This window comes from Columba livia, chromosome 2, assembly GCF_036013475.1.
Source record: "Columba livia isolate bColLiv1 breed racing homer chromosome 2, bColLiv1.pat.W.v2, whole genome shotgun sequence".
Lineage (NCBI taxonomy): Eukaryota > Metazoa > Chordata > Aves > Columbiformes > Columbidae > Columba > Columba livia.
This window is the reverse complement of record NC_088603.1, coordinates 53,532,925-53,554,472: the sequence shown is the minus strand read 5'-3', so window position 1 is coordinate 53,554,472 and position 21,548 is coordinate 53,532,925. Positions and strand designations below refer to the sequence as shown.

At 40.9% G+C, this 21,548-nt stretch overlaps 1 protein-coding gene across 7 annotated transcripts in view; it reads right to left on the bottom strand.

The window, feature by feature from the left end:
* Positions 1–21,548, bottom strand: part of GLI3 (GLI family zinc finger 3) — a 215,504-nt gene that overhangs the window by 47,357 nt on the left and 146,599 nt on the right. For all 7 annotated transcript variants that reach the window (XM_065051983.1, XM_065051984.1, XM_065051985.1 and 4 more), the window contains one exon: positions 14,621–14,822. In XM_065051983.1, the coding sequence (XP_064908055.1) occupies positions 14,621–14,822 (202 nt within the window). The remainder of the gene's footprint in view (positions 1–14,620; positions 14,823–21,548) is intronic.

Below are 21,548 nucleotides of genomic sequence, written 5' to 3'. Positions count from 1 at the left end.
GGGCTCATGGAGAATGCAAATCTCAAGGGTAGCCTTGGCTGAAGTGACTATGAAACGGCAGAGTTCAAGATCCTTATGGCAGCAAGAAGGGCACACAGAACACTTGCTACCCTGGACTTGAGAAGAACAGATTTCAGCCTCTTCAGGGATCTGCTGAGTACCATGGGATAAAGTTCTGGAGGGAAGAGGGGCCAAGAAAGCTGGTTCATATTGAAGGATCACCTCCTACAAGCTCAGGAGTGATGGAAGTCAGGCAAAAACTCCAGGAGGCCTGCATAGATGAACAATGAGCTTCTAGACAAACTCAAACACAAGAAGGTCACCTAGCGAGGGTAGAAGCAAGGACAGGTAGCCTGGGAGGAATACAGAAAAATTGCCTGAGCAGCCAGCGATCAGGTTAGAAAAGGTAAATCCTTGAAAGAAATAAATCTGGCCATGGACATCAAGAGCAATAAGAAAAGCTTCTATAGGCCTATCAGTGATAAAAGGAAGACTAGGAAGAATGTCATTCCTCTTCAGAAGGAAACAGGAGACCTGGTTACCCAGGATATGGAGAAGGCTGAGGTACTCAAAGACTTTTTTTGTCCAGTCTTCACCAGCAAGTGCTCCAGCCACACTGCCCAAGTCGCAGAAGGCCAAGGAAGGGACTGGGAGAATGAAGATCCACCCACCGTAGGAGGAGATCAGGTTTGAGAACATCTAAGGGACCGGAAGGTGCCCAAGTCAGTGGGACCTGATGAGATGCATTTAGGATCCTGAAGAAAATAGTGGAGGAAGTTGCTAAGCCACTATCCATCATATTGTCATATTTGAGAAGTCATGGCAGCCTGGAGAAGTCCCCACTGGCTAGGAAAGGGGATACATAACCCCATTTTCAAAAAGGGAAAAAAGGATGAACTAGGGAACTACAGGCCAGCCAGTCTAACTGCTGCACCCAGCAAGACCACAAAGCAGATCCTCCTGGAAACTGTGCTAAGGCTCATAGAAAATAATGAGATGATTTGTGACAGCCAAAATGGCTCCACTAGGGGCAAATCATGCCTGATAAATTTTGAGGCCTTCTACAATGGGGTTACAGCATTGGTCAATAAAGGAAGAACAACTGATGTCATCTATCTGGACATGCGCAAAGCATTTGACACTGTCCCACATGACATCGTCTCTGAATTGCAGGGACACGGATTTTACAGACGGACCACTCAGTGGATGAGGAATTGGCTGGATGGTCACACTCAAACAGTTGCAGTCAACAGCTCCATGTGGAGACCAATGAGGAGCAGTATTTCTCAGGGCTCAGTATTGGGACCGGCACTGTTTAACATCTTTGTTGGTGACATGGACAGTAGGACTGAGGGCACCCTCAGCGAGTTTGCCAACGACACCAAGCTGTGTGTTGCAGCTGACAAGCTGGAGGGAAGGGATGCCATCCAGGGGGGCCTTGACAGGCTTGAGAGCTGGGCCCATGCAAACCACATGAAGTTCAGCAAGGCCAAGTGCGAGGTCCTGCACCTGGGTCAGGCAATCCCAAGCACAAATACAGGCTGAGGGGTGAATGGATTGAGAGGAGCCCTGCAGAGAAGAACTTGGGGGTGCCGGTTGAGAAGAAGCTCAACATGACCCAGCAATGTGTGCACGCAGCCCAAAAAGCCTGGACTGCATCAACAATAGCATGGCCAGCAGGTCGAGGGAGTTGATTCTGTCCCTCTGCTTTACCCTGGTGAGACCCCACCTGGAGTCCTACATGCAGCTCTGGAGCCCTCAGTACAGGAAAGACACGGACCTGTTGGAGAGGGGCCAGAGGAGGCCACAAAAATGATCGGAGGGCTGGAACAGCTCTGCTGTGAGGACAGGCTGAGAGAGTTGGGGTTGTTCAACCTGGAGAAGGCTCTGGGGAGACCTTATAGAAGCCTTTCAGTACCTAAAGGGGGCCTACAAGAAAGCTGGAGAGGGATTTTTATAAGGGCAAGTAGTGATAGGACAAGGGGTAATGGCTTTAAAGTGAAAGAGGGTAGATTTAGATTAGCTGTAAGGAAGAAATTCTTCACCATGAGGGTGGTGAGGCACTGGAACAAGCTGCCCAGAGAAGCTGTGGATGCCTCATCTCTGGAAGTCTCGAAGGCCAGGCTGGATGGGACTTTGAGCAGCCTGGTCTAATGGAAGGTGTTCCTGTTCATAGCAGAGGTGTTGGAACTAGATGTTCTCTAGGGTTCCTTCCAACTCAAACCATTCTGGGATTCTGTGATCTGGCTGGTTTAACATCATTTGCATGTAAGATGCTGTCACAGGGAAGCTGGACAATTTTTCCGATCTGAAAAGATCAAGGGATCTGAAGAGAACAGAAGGCAGCAGGTCTTTCTCTGCCTTTCAGAAAACATGCAAGCTGTTCAACAACAAAGTTGATGTTGCGGGCCAAATAGAAGAAAAAGAAATCAAAGCTCACAGCATTGCCAGTATGTAGCACTCTGTTGGGAAGGGAAGACCTGGATTCCTGCCCTCTTTCCTGAAGGTTTTAACATGCTTTGTTCAATAACTCTTGAATACAGGATAAATGAAGAATTCCTGTAGCCCAGAATCCCCTCAGACCCCTTTGGATCCCTCTGGATCCCTCTGCCTTGAGCAGCACCTATATTCCCTCTTGCTGGTGCCACCAACATCATGTTGCTTTCTAGCCAGGAGGCCAGCATCAGCAGGACAGGTGGGCACCACCTGGCCTTACCCAGCCAAGCCAGCCATGTCTGCTTAGAAACGTGCACGAAGATAGCACCAGTGTTGCTCAGTAACTGTCTAAAATCCATGCTTGGGGCAGTAAAAAAGACCTGAAAGTAATCATCATGAGAGTCCAGAACTACTGAAACCAACAACCACGTTTTTCAAAAGCAATGAGTGGTTTCAGAGGCCTCACTCTGCATCATGTTTCTTCCAAGATACCTTGAAGGGGCAATACTTCAGACAAGGGGTGCTCAACACTTCCAAAATACGTATGCCAGAAGAAAGTAAGATGCCTGCCTTCATTGTTCACATTTTCCAAAACACCAGTCACTTCCAAAAAATCTTGGATTCACAGAAGTGTAAGTGAATTATGAATCTTTTTCTTCCATCTGCCTTCTGAGAAATGAAAATCTACACCACTGGAGGGAATCTGATTTGTATTTCTGCTATAGACCTTTCTTTTTTTAACAAAATAGAAAAAGAAAAAAAGAAAAAGATGAATGCATGTGAGACCACTAACAAACTACATGCAGGTTATCATTTTAGTTGTTGAGTTTTATGGGGAATAAGGGTTAGAAAAAACATGTAATCCTTCATCTTAAGCATTCAATAACTCATATACACTGACAGAAAAGCCCATCAGTGATATAATTTATTTTTCCATACTGTGGCTTCTGTCTCTGTCTGTCAGTCCGTCTCTCTCTCTCTTTCTTGTCTCCTTCTCTGTGAAGTCTCAAACTCCCTTCACCGGAGGTAAAGCAGGGCAGTGAACTACATTTCAATTACATGAGCACATCAAATTTTAAGGAACAGACTTCAAGAAGAAGAAAAACAGACATTATAATCAAAACCAAACTTCGTGGCTACTTTGTGGCTGTCCTACTAACAAGGTCATCCAGTTTCTGGTCACAGCTGTAGAATTTACCACAAACCAGCTGTGAATTTAAGTCAGGAAAAATTCCTTCTTTCCTATACAGTGCATAGGTATGCTTAAGGAGACAGGCTGACACAAAAATGCTGAGGAGATCCCAATTTCGTGAATACGGTGAGGATAGTTTAGTTATATCACACAAGTTTCCTTCTATCGTGATCATTTTGTTCACAAAACCTGTGAAGATACCTTGCTTATATCACAAAACGCATGCAGTTCTGCAAGATCTGCTGCATGTAAGTCTTAAAAAGGTAACTGAGCTCTTTGCCCTTTCTGGTTCTGCTTTGCAAGGTCTTAGGAAAAGAGCTTTTCAAGTGTGTAAACTAGGGGGCATTCAATGAAAGCCAGAGGTGAACAACTTACAAGAGGCTAATAAAAAGCATTGGTGGACTTGTGGAGCAGCTGCCAGAGGAGACAGACATAGCCAGCTTGTTCATAGGGGACTAAAGTCCGTAAACAACTACTAAAAAGAACAAGGAAGGACATATGCTTTGGGATTGCTAATCTAATATTTACTGATGTTGGGAGAGCACAGGAGAACAAAAGTCAGAAAGCAGCTAGGTTCATGTGGTTTTTAACAGCACCCACTGTTTCCACCATCAGAGACAGACTGTGTGACCAGGTAGTATCTAACACCTCTAGTTTGATCCAGTGGGATATTTCTTATGTCTTAAAATTTCCTTTTTTTTTTTTTCTGTTTTAAGTTTCAAAAAGATAGATTCCTTTCTTTGGGCTATCTTTATTTATTCATATAGAACCATGTTATGTTTACCATATAAAGTTTTCTTTCCTATCCTCTATCCTATTCAAGACTGGCACTTTGTTCTACCCAGCACTCAGTCTCTTCCTTTTTTTTCTTTTTCATATTTGAAATAATTGCTGTACCCTTTTCCTGTCCAGTCTTCACATCTTTAATCTAGACGAACTAGGTCTAGTCTATTTTAACTCATCGGTATAATTTTTCAGACCTCTGATCATTTTCCCTGCTCCTCCTTGTAGTCCCCAGAACTATCTAACATCTTTCTTGAAATAAAATGTACAGAACTGGTCACAGTGCAGGAACATGTGTCATAGTGAGACACACTGGCTCCACCTAGACCACCATGCAGGAGAAGGCCTCAGGCCCTTTGGCCTGAGAGATCTTTGACGTCCGAGTGGCAGATCCACAGCCCGAGTGCTTGCTCCATGAGGGAGGGTGCACCCTGCACTGCAAGGGGGCACACAGGCCCTCCTGACTTGTGGAAAAGTCTTGATGCTCCCAGATCACTCTGTAGCCTCCATCGTTTCTTCTTGCCATCAGTGACTGACACTAGGCAGACTAAATTATCCAAGTCCCTCCAAAAAAGGAGCCCAGCTCATGAAAGGAGGGGTAATTTGTAGGTGGACTGGCTTCATGTTCAATAAAGCTGCTCACCAGGTATTAGGATAACACCATGGCTGCTTCTGTCTCATGCTCAGGTAGGTACAGATGACACTGCTTTGTCTTGCTCTCCCTTAAGAGTTGCATAAAGCCTGTGGGGAAGTGAAACCAAGAACCAGCGTGCAGAAGCACACTAATAAATGTTGGGTGAATAACTAGACTCGCTGAATTCAATGGAGCTTTTATCCTTTTCTTCCAGCAGACCAGGATTTCACCTTTAGTTTTTGATTTGGACTTTCATAGTCCTTTTTTATTGTTTAGGAATGTTGTTAAGGGGCAAACAAGCACCTTTCCCGTTTTACAAACGTACCAAGCTTCTCTTCAGGAAAGTACTCCTAATAACTCTTATATATTTCTGAAATACATTCTTCAGCGATTGACTTCAGCAAGTCCTTAAATGCTGTCCTAAATCCTGGGCCCTACAGACACGGCAATCTTAAAATAAGTAATAATACAAGTTTGTAATTAAGTTAACAGTGATGAGATACTGCTTTTCACATGCTCAAATGCCCTTTTTTATAAGGAGTAATGTAAGAAACAGTTTCATTCATCCCACAGTAAACTGACATGTAGTAGCCACTGTCCAAAACATAGGATGTAAGTAAGGGTGGCTGGGAGTTGAGCCATGGGAGCAGAGGGGGTCTGCATGAGCTGACTTCACACACAGAAGTTTATGTATATATTTTGATGGAAATACGTATATGTGTAATATGCAGCCAGGAACATTGCACAGTCAGATGTGGAAAGCTGTGAATAATCAGCAGGACAGATTTGTAGTCTGACCCCAACAGAGATGTAGAAGAAAGCCAATGAGTTCTCCTTGGACAGGACCTGGAAGAGAAGCAGCAGCCAGGAACATCACATATGAAAACTGTCTCCTATTCTTTGAGTTGGTGGAAACAGGAATTTGTGTACTTGTGTACGGTCTTTGTAAGCAAACAAGAGTGGAAAAAAAAAAAAAAAAAAAGGAATTGTTTCCAACGCTGTAATCTCCTTCTCCTCCTGATGGAAACAACCTGCAAGAGTGACTGTTGACAAATTGCTCGGGTCACAGGAGTGACGGTGCACTCAGAAACCTTGCAGCCCTGAAGAGATTTGTGAAACTCTTAGTGCTTCACATATCTTAGATGCAAAACGAAAACCAAATGGCATTACAGGAAGAGAGACTGTAAAAATGTACTTCTGTTTGAAGCATTTTACCCACAATATATTAGTAATATGAGAGAAGAGTTCTGATTTAATTTCTGTTATTTTCCCTCTTCTTTCTAACTGACAACACTGAGCTTTGAGTAGACAACAGAGACAAGACATCGGTTGCTTCTGTGGCTTGTCACTTAAGTACAGGGGAAAAACAGTATCAGATTGTGACTATGAAACCAGACATGTGGTGTGATCTTAAAGGCAGGTATGAGACTTGAAAACCTTTGAAATAATTTTTCAAAATTGACTAGGTTTCACGAATATCCCTCTGCATTTGTAATGTTGACACATTTCATTAAAAAATCACTAACTTAGAGACAAGTCATCTAGCTGAATTTGTAAAAAAGATGTATCCTGTATCTAATAAAGTATAGCATATGGTATACTATTTTTTCCAGTTTTCATCAGACAATAGTAGTATTTTTACAATTGTGTTTAATTCACATACATCATTGCCTCTTTTTTCACTTTTCTATTACCAGTTTAAAATTAACAGAGTCTGTGGTTTGTACCTTCTCTTCAACTTACCATATTATCTATTCTGTTTTATCTGCTAGGCTAGGTGAAATTTTTCTTCACAAATACATTGCCATATGCTGGAGAAAAATGGAACAGTTTCACAGAGAGCAACAGAGCCACACTGATTAACCTTATGTGCTCAGACGGCATTGACAGCTTTGTCCTTCTCACGGGGAGATTCAGGAATCCTTAGTATCCTAGCTGGACTTTGTATTAACAGTACCTTGCATAATTCATCTGTGCTCCCTCCTTGCACGCTCATGACACTTCTGGCAAATACGATTTTGAATTAAATTCACAGCTAAGCATTTTTTGGGTTTCTAAAACTGGTATCATTAATTATATTAAAAGTGTTAATTAATACTTGCTTTTAGGGTCTGAAAATGAAGTAATGAAGTGTTAAGCTCCAGCACACTTCTCTTAGCTGCAGAACTTTCCTGGAATTAATAATCTGCTGGGTCCAATGAGTTTAAACTCTTTGAGTAACACTGAACCAGTCTGGACCATGACGCTTCAAGTTGTCAGGCATACATCTATACATAATCACACTTGTACATATGTGTATCTGTACAGGTAAATGTGCATGCAACATGTGCCTGCATACTCTATAATTCTTTATGTTGCTTGACCTCTTACCTTATACACTTTCTGAAGGCAGAAATCTTGCCGTTCATGTGTATTTGTGGTGAAAAACATCCACCACTTTCTAATGCAAGATGCAGGTCATCTCCAAAACAATCTCCCTGAATGTCACCATTCTATAATCTATGTGACTTTTCTATAGGAGGCTAGCTGCAGAATTACATTTCATCAGAGCCTGAATTAGATGCAACTTTCTGCAATACTGACGAATTTCATTTTTATTCACTTTGTAGCACTTCTCTGCCATTCACACTTCTTGAAAGAGGGTATAAAATGAAGCTATTATGGCATGATAGAGCATTATATTCCCTTCTTTAGATTAGCCATATACAGTACAAGACCATGGAGAATAAAGCCCTGTGCTGCACATATACGACATGTCTAGTCATAATAGAACCTGTTTCAGTGGAGTTACACCTGGTGTGAATTTGATTCAGTATGAACTGCAACTAAGCCTTCATTTACAACATATTATATGCAATTAACTAGAGACCTTTTAATGCAAGAAACGCTTTCACTCAGCTTTGCATCTCACTTAGGCAGATTCCAATAAGAGTGATAATAAAACAGCAAAACACCTGTAATGCTCACATAATTAACACACTTTTTATCCTGTACATGGTAGATGGCCCATCCCTGCAAACATCCAAGGCCAGGCTGGACGGGACTCTGAGCAACCCGATCTAGTTGAAGATGTCCCTGCTCAGTGCAGCGGGTTTGGACTAGATGACCTCTGAAGGTCCCTTCCAAACCAAACTATTCTGTGATATTATCATAAGGAGCTTCTTGCAAAACATTTCTGAATATATTGTGTTGTACCTGTTCTACTCTAAACATGTCCTTTTAAAGATTCATTTCATTAAGCAGCATCTGATTGTGTCCTTTTACACAGATTTAATTACATAAATATACAGACTTCAGGCTTAGAGTCTAAAACAGGAATCAAATGAAAGAACTGAGCAGTTGGTGCTTAGAAAAAGTTAGATACAAATTCTCACATGGGGTCTTCTGTTTTTTAGTGCAATTGTCAGTAATCTGGGCCTAGAATCAAGTAATGAAAAAATGAAATCTACATGTATGACAAAATTATTTTGAGCAGTATGGTGAACAGCTAAAGGTTATCTTTAGAGCCAAGTATGCCAGATGAATGAGCAATACGGATAGCAAGACCTATAGCGATACTGAAGAAGAGTCTGAACTACTCATATACCAGTTCTAAATTATCTGAGCCAATTCACAAGTAGCACTCGCTTGTCTCAATGTAGAATTCAATGTAGGAATGAAAATTTGATAAATGTGAAGCTATGGCAAAAATGTGTTAAGACAAACAGAATGGGAAACAGAACACAGAAAATCATGGTGCATTCAAATTGCTGGTCTTCTTCTGGAATATTATTGCATGTAGTAGAGGCAGACTGTTTCTGACAGTATCAGCAGAAATGACAATGCAAGAACTCTCTGAAGAGCAGATTGAAACAACCGTTTGTCTCAGAAAGAAGACAAATAAGGGGAGATGAAAACAATATAAAACACTGAATAAAGAAGGAAGACTGAGAACATGAGGGCTCCCTGTCTTACAACTACGAGACTTTCTGTTAAATTAAAAAAAATTGATAATTTAGACCTGATAAAAGGACACTCTTTGCTTGTTGTATACAGTGCATAATAGACTGTTGGGCTCTCTGCTGGAGATACTTTCACTTTTCTCTGTGATAACTTTATATTTTCTTTTGTATATCTTAACTATGTTTTTATTTTTCTATTTGCTTTTCTCTCCATGTTTGCCAAAGAAAATTGGAGAAATTAATATACGGTCACTTGTCTCTAGATATGAAACAGTTCAGAGAGAAGGGCACTGACTAATTATACAACAAACGCTCTATATAAGGAGCTTATATGAAATGAGGAAATTATTGAGAATCCAACACCTGCTTGCAGAAGAACACTCTTGTCTTCCTCACTGACATTAATCCACTGCTGCCTAAGCTCACCCTACAAACCTGGATATCTTTTTCTAGTACTCTTTGTGCAAATACCCTTACTGCCATTCCCTGATACTCGGCTTCAAATCAGCTCAGAGCAAACTGATGTGAGCCAGAACAACCAGGATCTGGCTGTAATTAACCATGCTATGTTAATTATTCCTTCTTATTGTGATGACATCAGGGAAGCAGGGGCAGAGCCTGGGGGGGAAGGAAAGTTTAGTTGTGCTTCCTCAGTTTCTTCCAAACCTTGGATAAGATCCCAAAGGGCTCCCGTGCTCACATGAAACTGAATTTTAACACATTATGAGATGGCTAAGGTGTATTTGCAGTTACAAGTGCCTAACTCAAAGAAAGTCTCTTGTAGGAGGTAGAACTACTCCCGATTTAAACACCTTGTAGCTGACAGAGAATTCAGCTCATTTTCTGAAAACTGACTTTGTAAATTTGGTATTGTAGAGTTGCTAAGGGACTAGAAAAATATAGAGGTTCTGAATTTCAGATGACATAGAACATGAAGCTCCAGCCTCCTGTGTTTATTAAAGACTAGCTAATCTTTTGTAAAGGTTTTCAATTGGTACTCTTAATATCATGGGAAGTGATTACCCCCTCTATACTCACTCTAGGCCATGCTGCCTTTCAAAAAGAAGTGCTAGTGAAGTGCAAAGTCTAATAATTGTCACAGGTAGCAGATATAACATTAAGTACATCCTGACAAAAGATTAATAGCAGGGGTGCTGCACTGCAGGACTGAGGCAGGTAACCAAATGAGTAAATGTCAAATGAAGGATTATCCTCATTTGATGCTATTTCATATGCCTCCTTTCTGCATAATCTATCCCAGCTGAGACCTAAACCAGGTGTTTTCAAATGCACAAAGTAAAAGCTCTACCTGGTGTGTTAAAGGAGATCCACTATTAGCTGTCAGCAGGAGCGACATCTTCTTTTCAAGTACTCAGCCAGTAGTCAGGATACAGCATTACACTGCCAGCTGACAATGACAAAGCACCCGCCAAGTCAAGCCCTATCTGGATTGTGCTAAACTATTATTATTTATTATTCAAACTGCAGTAGTACCCATGTCAAGGACCAGAGCTCTTCTGTGCTCGGCTCTGTAAAAACAGAGCCCATAAAGAAGCTCCTTTTGCATTATTTTGTCCTCAACATCGCACAGTGCTCATATAGAGGGTCCTATGCTGAAAAGGTGTGTGAAGCATGAGATGTAATCTTTTAGCCACAGGACGTACTTTTTTCTGCCAATGGAAAGACTAGTCAGGCCCTGGAGACTCTTAACAAAGTAGCACCTTTGCGAAAACAGGTTAAAAGAATATTGAGGCTGCAAAACCAAACATACCAGAACTAAACCTGCCCATACCTTCATGTGCTGACTTGTCAGCTTTTAGTTAGGCGACCACGCACCCCTTTTCCACACTGCAGGATTCATAACTCGTTCACTGCACAAGATACACAATAGTCTTCAGTAGGAGAGTCTCTGGTATTTTTCTTCTCCTTTCCCTGAATATTGCCTATAGGCCTTAGTTCCACCATATTTAAACTACCAGCGAATCCGTAATTACTGATACCCTCCTGATCTCTACAGTGCTCATCACTGCATAATCTAAGCGCTTCCAAAACATTAATGCTTTTGGCCTCCCTCAGAGGTGAAAGGGTAAGGCTCATTTTGCACAGGCACGTGAATCAAAAAGTGCCATTTGTGGTTGCCCAATTTCAGGCATGGAGACCAGATCTCCTGGGTTAGTTAACATGACACAGCACACAAAATGTTCAAAACAGCTGCCAGTAGCTTCAAGTCATGGCTGTGAGTAATTAGGCTCCTCTGCAGAACTAAGAATGGTAGGCTGGGCCTCCAGAAGAGAAACTGTATGAGCCTGGTGGTTACCTCCTACTAGTTCAGTTTGTCCAGCACCAGGCTGGGATTGTGTTGCAAGAGCAGGGTCTGCCCTCCAGGCAGCAAACAACCAGCTAAGAGGCTCCCTCCTCTCTTACAGCTGCCCAGGATGGGTGAGGCAGGATCCTGAGGCTCTGACTGAGCCAGGGAAGATGTTCAGCCTGTGCAGTGAAGCAGGCAGGGGCCCTGAGAAAAAACCCTGTGCAACCCTGAAATTAGAGATGGTATCAAAGCACAAGGGGGCAGTACCTTCATTCTCCTTTATGATTGCCTTGGGCACACTTTATTTTGCAGCTTTTTCTCTCTTCTAGTGAAATCCTATGTTGTGCTATATATGAAAGCATTTTGTCCCAGCTTGCTTAACCTGGACAGTTCCTGCTCTGACTCCTGTCTCCCCTGAGGACCACTCTCCTTTTCACGTTCAGGGAAGGCTGTTATGGCTGGGCAGACAGCTCAGCCTCCACAGGCTTCCCAAGGAGGTACCAGATCAATCAGAGCTGCAGGGAAAGATCCTCCTTCCTCTCTGTGAGCCCTGGACCGGAACACGCTGAACACTTAGTCTATTTAACACACACTGATAGAAACTTCTTAAGGTCTTATCACTTGTCTGAATGGGACAATTTCTCAAGAACAGCAAAGATTATGTCTAAACCATCTGGGCAACATCCCTGGCAAATTGTAGCTTCTCAGTGAAGAAGGAGCAAGAGGTCTTTTAGTTTGTATGGAAAAATTTCTTCTTCCCTAACTTCATTCTGAAAAATTAATAACTTTGTTGATGCTTTTTGGAAATACTCAGCATTAGATAGGTATATACCATGAAAAAATGCTGCCAAGTGTAAACTGTTTGGGCTTAGGTAAAAGTGATTTGAAACGACCTAAGAGTAGAAGGATTGCGTAATGTTAAGTATAGTTAATGCTACTGATGTTGCCTAAAATACAAATCCTTCCTGTCTTGCAATTCCACCTAGTGGCCTGCTGAACTGTACCATTTTCTTGCAGCAACTCTTATGAGACTTACCTGCAAGTTTCCAGAAGCTGGGATTTTAAACTAGGAAAAGCTTTCTCTACACTTGATCACTGTTGCAGACAGGATATTAAATGGGATGAACCTATGGTTTGATTCAGTACAGCAGTCCTTGTGCTGAATGCATTATTTACAAGACAGTGAGCTGCAATAAATTAAGTTTTACTGACAGTCTTGCTGCTATTTAGTCTTGGAATTTATTAAAGCAATGAAATGTGCCTTGGGTTTAATATCTTACGTCACTGTTTATTTTGGTGTAGCTCTTTTATAGACAGGCGCACATGGGAGAAGTTAAAAGGTGAATGGCAAAGCTGGAAAAAAAGCTCACCCTCTCCCTTCCACTCCTTTCCACTGGGAAGAATGGAGAACATTTCCCACTTTTCATGTTGAATGGGCACCTCTTATCAAAAAGAAAAAAATATTAATTCAAAATGGTGTGAAATTTTGGATTACGCATTCCTGTAAAGTATGGCCAGGAAGTGCTTTAAGCTTCAGTTGGCCACAGGCTCCGTCACACAAGCCTTGCTTTCTTCAACACCACTTCACAAGACTCAGGGTTCTACTCCTTAGCACCCTTACTCAGTTTCTGCCCATAACTCACTCCAGTTCCACAATTGTCTTCAACAAAACTATTTATCTGATCCCGGCTTTGCAGGGATGGCACTTAGGTTTGTAATTCTGTCTGTCAAAAACACATACCATCATTTCCAGCTATGGAGGAAGAGTTAAAGGAGAGAAGACTTACTCCACTGTGGAGACGATGCCAACTTTCATGCACTATTTGCTTTATCAAAGTCACAAGCAATGGAAAAGGAGGTTAGTAATTGACGTGTCATCCCATCTTGACGGCAGTGGGGACAGTACACCTCCACATAGTGCACGTATTTAACAGATGTGGTCCAAAACTGCTGCTAGCTATCATATTGTATTCCACATTATGGACCTTCATAATTGGGACTGTGCTTACAAAGGTTGCAGAGTTGTATTGCAGAGCTATGATATCATACCTGTAAAATACTATATAGCTATTCAAGTACATCAGAGCTATGAATCACAAATGTTGAAAAGACGTGCTTAAAAAAATCCAACAGCACTTACACTAATACCAAATATTTTCAGCGCTGTCACTTTCAAAGTTCGGCAAGTTTCTAACACACCAATTGTGTGCCCCATTTCCTCCAAAAGTGCAAAACCCCAAAGCCAGGTTTTGAAGCTGTGTGTCATTTTTGTTGGAGAGGCATGTCTGAGCCTTGCCAAAAGTGTGCCTCTTAGATCTCAAGAAATTGCAGTGGGGACATGGTGCTTTGTCTCACTGCATATTAAAGGCAGAGGCTGCTTTTAAGCCAGGGACTAGGACGACTCTCTGTTTAAGCGTCATAAATGCAAAACCAATATTTTCTGAGACTCTGGAGATGTGGAGGAATTATTTTGGAATACCAAATGAGCTTTTCTCAGTTAACATATAGCAAAGTCAAGAATACAAGGATGCTCTGCAGCTGCATCTCCATTTTTTCTGCTGCTTCTCCTCATTTTCTTTTACTCCCCTTTTTTTTCTGTCGTTCTTGCTTTTGTTCCTTCTCCCTGTGCCCTGTCTGCTTCCCTTTCCTGTACAACTTCTGCCCACCTCTTCCCTTGCTACTCTGCTCTTCTGCCTCCAGAACAACCATTTTCTTGCACACACAAGTGAAGCAGCCAAGTGAAAATCACGGTATACTGGATGATAACAGCACTTCCTTGATACCCCCTGCCCCCCCCAAAAAAAGATAATTTAGCCACAGAAAGTCCAATCTTTCAATATATGAACTAAAATATGAAAAAGTCTTGGAGATGAATGCAAATAAGTTCTAGCCAAACATTTTAATTGTAAAGTACCATGCATTTGTGCTTTACTCTCTGATGATTGTAATGCAAGAACATTTCACTGTCTGTTATATCTACATCCAGAAGAACCCAAGTGACTTAAGTCACAAATCTATCCTAGAGCTTCTTCTCTGAAAAATGATTTCTGAGCAGATATACATACACTGTTACTGCTGGTCAGATGGAGTATTATCTGCACTGGACAATAATATGCCAGAAAGTCGCTTGGGGTTACCTTTCTAAGCAAGAAAAAAAAGTATTTTGTACTTTATATTAATCTCCACTGAACATACATTACAGAAACTGCAAAATACACATATTCACAAAGCAAACTTAAAGATCTGAGTATACATTCACATTTGCACATGTGTACACGACACGGAAAATGAAAATATACAATATAGGTATAAAATGCTATTCTTACCTTATTGCACTTGCAGATAAGTGGCCATAAGAACCACTGGCTGAGGAACTGCTACGAGAATTATTGAGAATTGTGACCAAGGAGTTTGGAGATGTCCTTATCATGGTCTGAAGGTCAAAGCTGTGATCAGAGAGGGGGGATATGGACAAAGTACGCTTTCGGCTTGGTCTGGCTGACAATCTTGGACTCGGAAACCTGGCGCCTGTTATGTAAACACAAATAATTATCTATCAGGGCACTTAATCACATTTATTTTTTATCAGTGATGGGTAGAGGGAGTCGTAAGACACCAACATGCTGTGACAAGCCCACTCTCTCCACTTGTGATCTACTGGCAATGATTGAGGAAAATTAGGAAGAAAAATCTATCTTCCTGTGGCTTACCTCAGGGGAACTCTGTTTATTAATGTGCAAGCAAAATGATAAATTGCTAAACAAAAGGAAAAGACTTTTATGAGTTATCCCTCTCATTTCTGGTGATTTATGAATCTGATGGCTTCTTAGACATTCACATCATTAATTCAACCAAGAGGAATGAGATAGCGGTTCAGATCTGGGCTACCATCAAACCCAAACCCACACCACTTTAATATACACAGCCAAAGCTAAACTTGTAAAATATAGTGTAGAAATGAGAAGGCAGCATTTCCTTCACTGACCATAACTCTGCCTGCTTGATACGTGATGCAAAACTAAAAATCAGGACTCAAAAAACACTATAAAAGCCAGCTCTGTCAGCAGAAGTCAAATTGACATTCACAGCATCAGACTGAGAAACAGCAGGCTTTATTTGAATTTGTTCTGGATCCCATGGTATTCTTGTGTTGGAGTGCACAAGGGCCTAGGATTGCCAGATTTCTTTAAAACTAGAGATTAGGCTTTTCAAAGCAGCAAAGAGAAGACAATCATAGAGATACCAATTAAATAAATATATATTACTTTTCTAAATTCTCTGTGCTCCTCTGAAAATCTCTACCTCTTACGCTCTATTTTATCATGTCAACCCAACTCTCTGTGTCCCTATGGAAGGTATATCACCTCAAATTTCTTCCCTTTATTTGATTATTTTCGATCCTGGTTCAGACCAAGAAGAAGAGAATTGGCTTCCCCACTGCGTGCTGAACTATTTCCTTTAATAGTACTGCTGCTTCTACTGTTTTAATCTCTTTAACCTGTAGTAAAGCACTGAGTCATAATGATCCTCACAGCCAGGATCATACTGGTCTTGGGTTTGCTGCCTACTTTACAGCTACTTCTCCCAGAGTCCCTGACATTCTCTGTAACTTGCTAATAATTCACAGTTGGCCACAAGACTCCATTGCGGGTCTGCTTTTCCTAATTCTTCCTCATTGCTTCATGCCCAGGACCTTTTCTCAATACGGTATTTAAGCTTATGTACCCAACATTAAAACAGGGGAAGAGCCGAACCAACTCCGCTTAGACTCACCTGGTATTCATCTGGTATTAAAAGCTGCCAATTTATTGCTGTTGTGATTGTGTGATCAGATCTCTCTCTATAGTCCTTCACCTAATATGTGCTTAGTTTGGCCTCAATCAGTCAACATGGGTGGCCATTCACTTTGGTATGTGGCTAATACAGAGGTTTCTTTTCAATTGTGCTCCATCTCCTCAACAGGTCTCAGCCCATACCACTTCAGTCTTCCAATGAATATTCATGTTCTTCATTCATCATTTAAAACTTAAGCTAGCCATTTATTTCTTCTTAAAGCTACTACACATTATTTTTTGTAATCTGTTTTATTTCCTTTTTATGAGCTTGCTATTGTACTGTGTCTGTTTGATACTTTATTAGTGCTGTGCTTCGTGTCTTTCAAAGGCAGAGATCTTTTATTCATGCTAAAACAAAACCCAACAATCAGCAGCAACTATAAGAAGCTGCAACATATTTAGTAAGGAACTATAACATATATGTCATGGTAAAACAAAACCAGTAATACTTTGCACTTGTATCTTTCATCCACAACTTTTCTCTGCTGACTGTTCAGCCAGCACAAATGAGAACATCTCTGAAGTCAGTAGCAGTAGTGTAATTTGCCTCAGCTGAGGATATAATTCAAGTGCTTTAAAGGTAAATAAACTCTGCTATCTTTTACAAGGGAATAGCTAAGTACAGGTGTTCCTGGTCAAACAGCAAGTGAAAGGCACAAGGAAGACCTGCTAGACATTGTCTGACCAGCAAAATGAGATGTTACTCAAGCTCTGCTACCAAAGTATCATGTGTTACTACCAGCCAATCTAATGGTGTGCTACATATGACAGCAATGCTTTGCAGTCCCATTAACATAATTATGTCTTCCTCAGACTGATGGGCACAGCCCTAATTGTGCCCACAAGAAAGCAGAAAGATGCTCAGAGGGGACAAGCACAGCTCCCTCTCTTTTGATATGCAAGACACAGTTAAATTTCTATATTTACAATGGAGAGTCACCATGTGTGACTGATGGCCATGTATGAACAGTTTCAAATGTGATTTCCAGAAGAAACACGTTTGAAAAATTACTTCTTATGGATCTGAAGTCCAGTTTTGAATCTGTACAACTGCAAAGCGATTGCCACTTATTTGAGAACTTCATTACAAACCTGCTAAACATGGACTGATGGCTACTGATGCTAACTAGAGAGGGGGTGCATAGGTGCATAACTTCTCGACCAAAAGGTAGAGAAGTTGTTAAGAATACTAGCACCTGAGCATCTCCCCTTTGAAGCTAGACTGGGCAATAAAAGCAGGAGATGACAGTTGTGTTTTGCTGCTTCTGTGATCAGACACCATTTATTTTCCATGCCACAACCACCTAAGCGGACTGGTTGGTACTCCAGCCTGCATGTCAGAGAGGACTGAGCAAAAAAATCATAGACAACTGTACAAAGCTTTTATGATCTTGGAGAGAGGCACGGTTACCCTTGACAGATCACATAGGAGGGCAATTTATAACCCCTGCGGTACCCTGCGGATTCTCAAAAATGACAGTGACAGTGACTTCCCTCCTCCTCCTCCCTGCCCTTTCTGGACTGAGCCTGTCTCCTTTACCCCTTGCCTAAGTCATGCTAGGGCTCTTGTAAGAGGCCCCTCTCCACCCACCACCCATTAAGCCTCCCCCTTGCCTGCCAGCTGCTGTCAAGGCATCCTTGTCCCCGCTCTACTGGGGACACACCAGATCCATGGCCAGTGATGGAGAAAGATGCTCCTTCCAGTTGCACGGGGCAGAGCCTGGGCTTAAGCCAAACTACACAGCACTCCCAGGGCTTCCTCTTCTCTTCCAAGTAGTGCCCCATCTAGATCTGGGAGTTTGTCTGTCCCCTCCAGCTACCCAGGGTGGGAATAACCTCCTAAGAGCCAACAGGCTCCTGCAAAAAGGGAATATTTCTGCTTCACGGTGGGAGCCAACAGTGGAGGCTGCTCAAGAGCTCTACAGAGTCTGACCACAGGAGAGGGGGATTCGCTGCAAGGGAGGCCATGACTTTCAAAATTGAAAATACAATTAAATGGAATTACTGTTTTTCCAGATCTTCGTGGTCTAATTAGGTTTCACATGCCTAAGAAGTCTTAAGCATGAGCTGACCACTCATTACACAGCAGGACATTTGCTAAACCATTCATTTAGCATTGCATCGGTCTCAGTTAGTATGTTACTATAAAAAGGAATAGGTCACAATTTGTCAGTGCCTGTGAATACTAAACCAAACTTTTCAGCCTTGCTCAGGCATTTATTTTAAACTGAAACACTTCAATATTTATTTAGTAATTTGAGATGTTCATCTGCTCACTGTATTCTCCTACCAAAGCATTACATTCCCCACTCAATAATGCTTTAAAACCTAAAAATGAAGGAGCATTGATTCACTAAAAATCCATTTAACTCTTTGCAAGTGCTGAATAAAACACACGTCAGCTTTGTCAAAGCATGCAAATGGAAGCTGACAGCAAAAATTTATTTAGGAATGCCACCTTTTTGGAGCAGACATTATAGTAATAAAAAGTCAGTAGCTGATAGTAAAGACTTGAGTGTGCCGACAAAAAATCTAGCAGGTGTCAAAAGAAAAGATCTTATTCCTGGGATGGAGATCAATTCTAAAATAACAGATATCTATCTCCATCATAAATTTCAAAATTGAATATGCCATCCAGCACATTTGCCTATGAATTTGATTTCTGAGTTGAAGTTTTTAGCATTGCTTAATCATTTATAAGGCAATCTTCAGACATGTATCATTTATTCCATCCCTTTAAATCAAACTTCATCAAACCTTTTTTATTCCATCCCTTTAAATCAAACTTCTTTGAACCTGTCTCAGGCACAAGTTTTTGTTGAAGGCTGTGAATATGGGACGTTTGATTCTTTTTTTTTACATTAAAGCTTTTTTTCTTTCTTTTCCTTCTGGTTTCTGGTCACAGATGCATAAACTTTGTTTTCACTTCATGAAAGTTTGTCATAAATTTTTCTCAGTTTTCAAAATGGTATATCTGTCATCAGTACGAGACGAAAAGGAACGGCTTTGCTACTCCACCCTCATTCTCCAGCTGTGTCTGAAAATCAGAAATCAAATCCAGTCCAAAGCTTCACACAATGACTTAACTCTTCAAGCTGGCTGAATTCTTTCTGTCAACAGGGTTGCTATCAGTTTCTCTAATGCCAAAAGCGGTAGGTCAGTGTTGAATATCTTTGAAAAAGAAAAGTTTCTCATTCTGAGTGAGCATAGGCAAAAGTTAATCAGAGTGAGTCTATTAGTCCTCTCAGGATGGATCTAGAAACCTCAGAGAACATGCTTGCCTTCCACTGCACACCATTTAAAAGCAGAGTAAAACATATTCCTCAAGCGAAAAATGCATGTATTAAACCCAAAAGGCTGGGGTTTTGGAATTAAAAAAGACAGTTTTGGCATCCAGTATCTTTACAGCCACAAGAAGGAACTTCAGTTGTTGCCACTGTGGTACTGTCACTACGTTCCCCACCTACTCCCCTCCTAGTTGCTTTGATGTTATACTTAAAAGTAGTGCATCTGACCCTTTGAGATCAACACCAAAACTGCAGAAAAGCTTTAGAGAAGCAAGGAAAATTCTGGTCACCTTTTCATGCCACACAGGACAGGATGAGCAAAACCAACAATTAAGTGTATGCAATCTTGGCCTTATTCTTCCACAATGTATTAGGCAGTTCATGGACAGCGAAGTTCAGAGCTTCAAGAAGTCTACTGCTCTTTATGCTAGACTTAACTTTCTGGTTAATGCTTTTCCCACTCATACCATCCCCATTTTGAAATCAGCTTTCCAGCACCACATAACAAAACAGAAGGCAAAAAACTGCACAAACTGTATGTAACACGCTTTGTGCACAGTGCATGCTGGTGTTGGAATTATTATTTCTACTCCTGGAGAGGGTAGAGATGCCAAATTACTGTGCTAGATGCTGTATAAACACACAATTAGGAGACAGACTTGTTTCACAAAAGAAGAACAATGTCTTGCTTGTATCTATCTGGTTGTTGTGTAGAATAAATGAGCAGCAGCCTTTGAGTGAGTTGAGTCAACTTGCTCAGAATTTGATAGCAGATAATGAGGGAAACTACCAATCTCTCTTCTGTTTCCTTTGTCAAGATTGGGCAAAGGCGAAAGAGTACTTTTAAGATCACCATACGAAGCCTTAAGAAGAAAGATCCAAACAAATGTCATTGCTTTGCACTGATCACTGTACTTTGTTATTAAATGCAAACATGGGCATTCTTATTGGGTTTTTTTACAAAAAAAAAAAAGTCTTAATGGCTTCATGATAATTGTTTTGTTCTTGTTTCTAATCTAAAATTCTGACAAAGAAGAAAGGGGTTTTCTTTAACATGATGAATGATAGGACATTCAGATTCCTGCTTAATGACAATTAATTTACTGTATACCCACGCAAGTTAAGATAGTTTTAATTAGTTTTTACAAAGTAAAAGGGTAACTTCATACTCTATTTAGATAAAAGCAGCTATTGCCTGACTAAACACATTCTCATCAAATACAGAAGGTGAGCTGAGTGACCTTACTAGGATTCACTCTTATTTTAATTCTCTATTTACTGTTTAAAAATAACCCATTTGCATAATGGTGCTACACATTTTTTGTCTTTAGCTCTGAAATAATCCTTAATTGAAAAGTTGCTGCTACAATGAATCTCAAATGCGTGATCTTAATTTTTAAAAACAAGCACAAAACAAATTAAAGAGCACATTTCACATACATTGTAGCTAAAGCTGGTGACAGCAAATATCCTTATTAGAGACAGTGTTTAAGTACCTTTTATGAATGGGCTGGAGTTAGTGGCAAAGGTCAAAACATTTTCCTTTAAGTAAAAAGATAACATTCTTGGGATGCAAAAGGTGTAATTCTATATAGATTATAGCATGCACAATCTCTATTAACACATGAAGGTCCTTTGCACAAATGCCATTATTTGTATGAGTACTGCAATGTCTTCTGTTATTCTTGTTTTCTGGCACCTATTTGGTACCTATCTTCCTCTGTACTGAATAGACCCATTCAATCAAGTCTGCATCCCAATATGTGGTTTGGTACTGCTACCTACGTACGTTCAGAAACCAAAAACATTGAAGGGAGAGTTGGACTAGATGACCTTTAAAGTCCCCTTCTAACCCAAACTATTCTATGATCCCTTTACTTCAATTAAGTCATGCCTATTCATAGGAGCTGGGGATTTGTCCTTGCAACTGGAACACAGCAGCAGATTTACATTACCTGAACCATGCATAACAGTTTCCATTCTGCAAGATATTACTAATATGCATAAAGTTAATCTGCAGCATACCTCGTCTCTCCCAATTCCTCTCAAAATCCAAATCAGGAAGTATCACATTCTTAAGCTTTCAAGCACTGAAGCCTGCATATTAAGTTCTGGTTCAAGTCTAGACTACT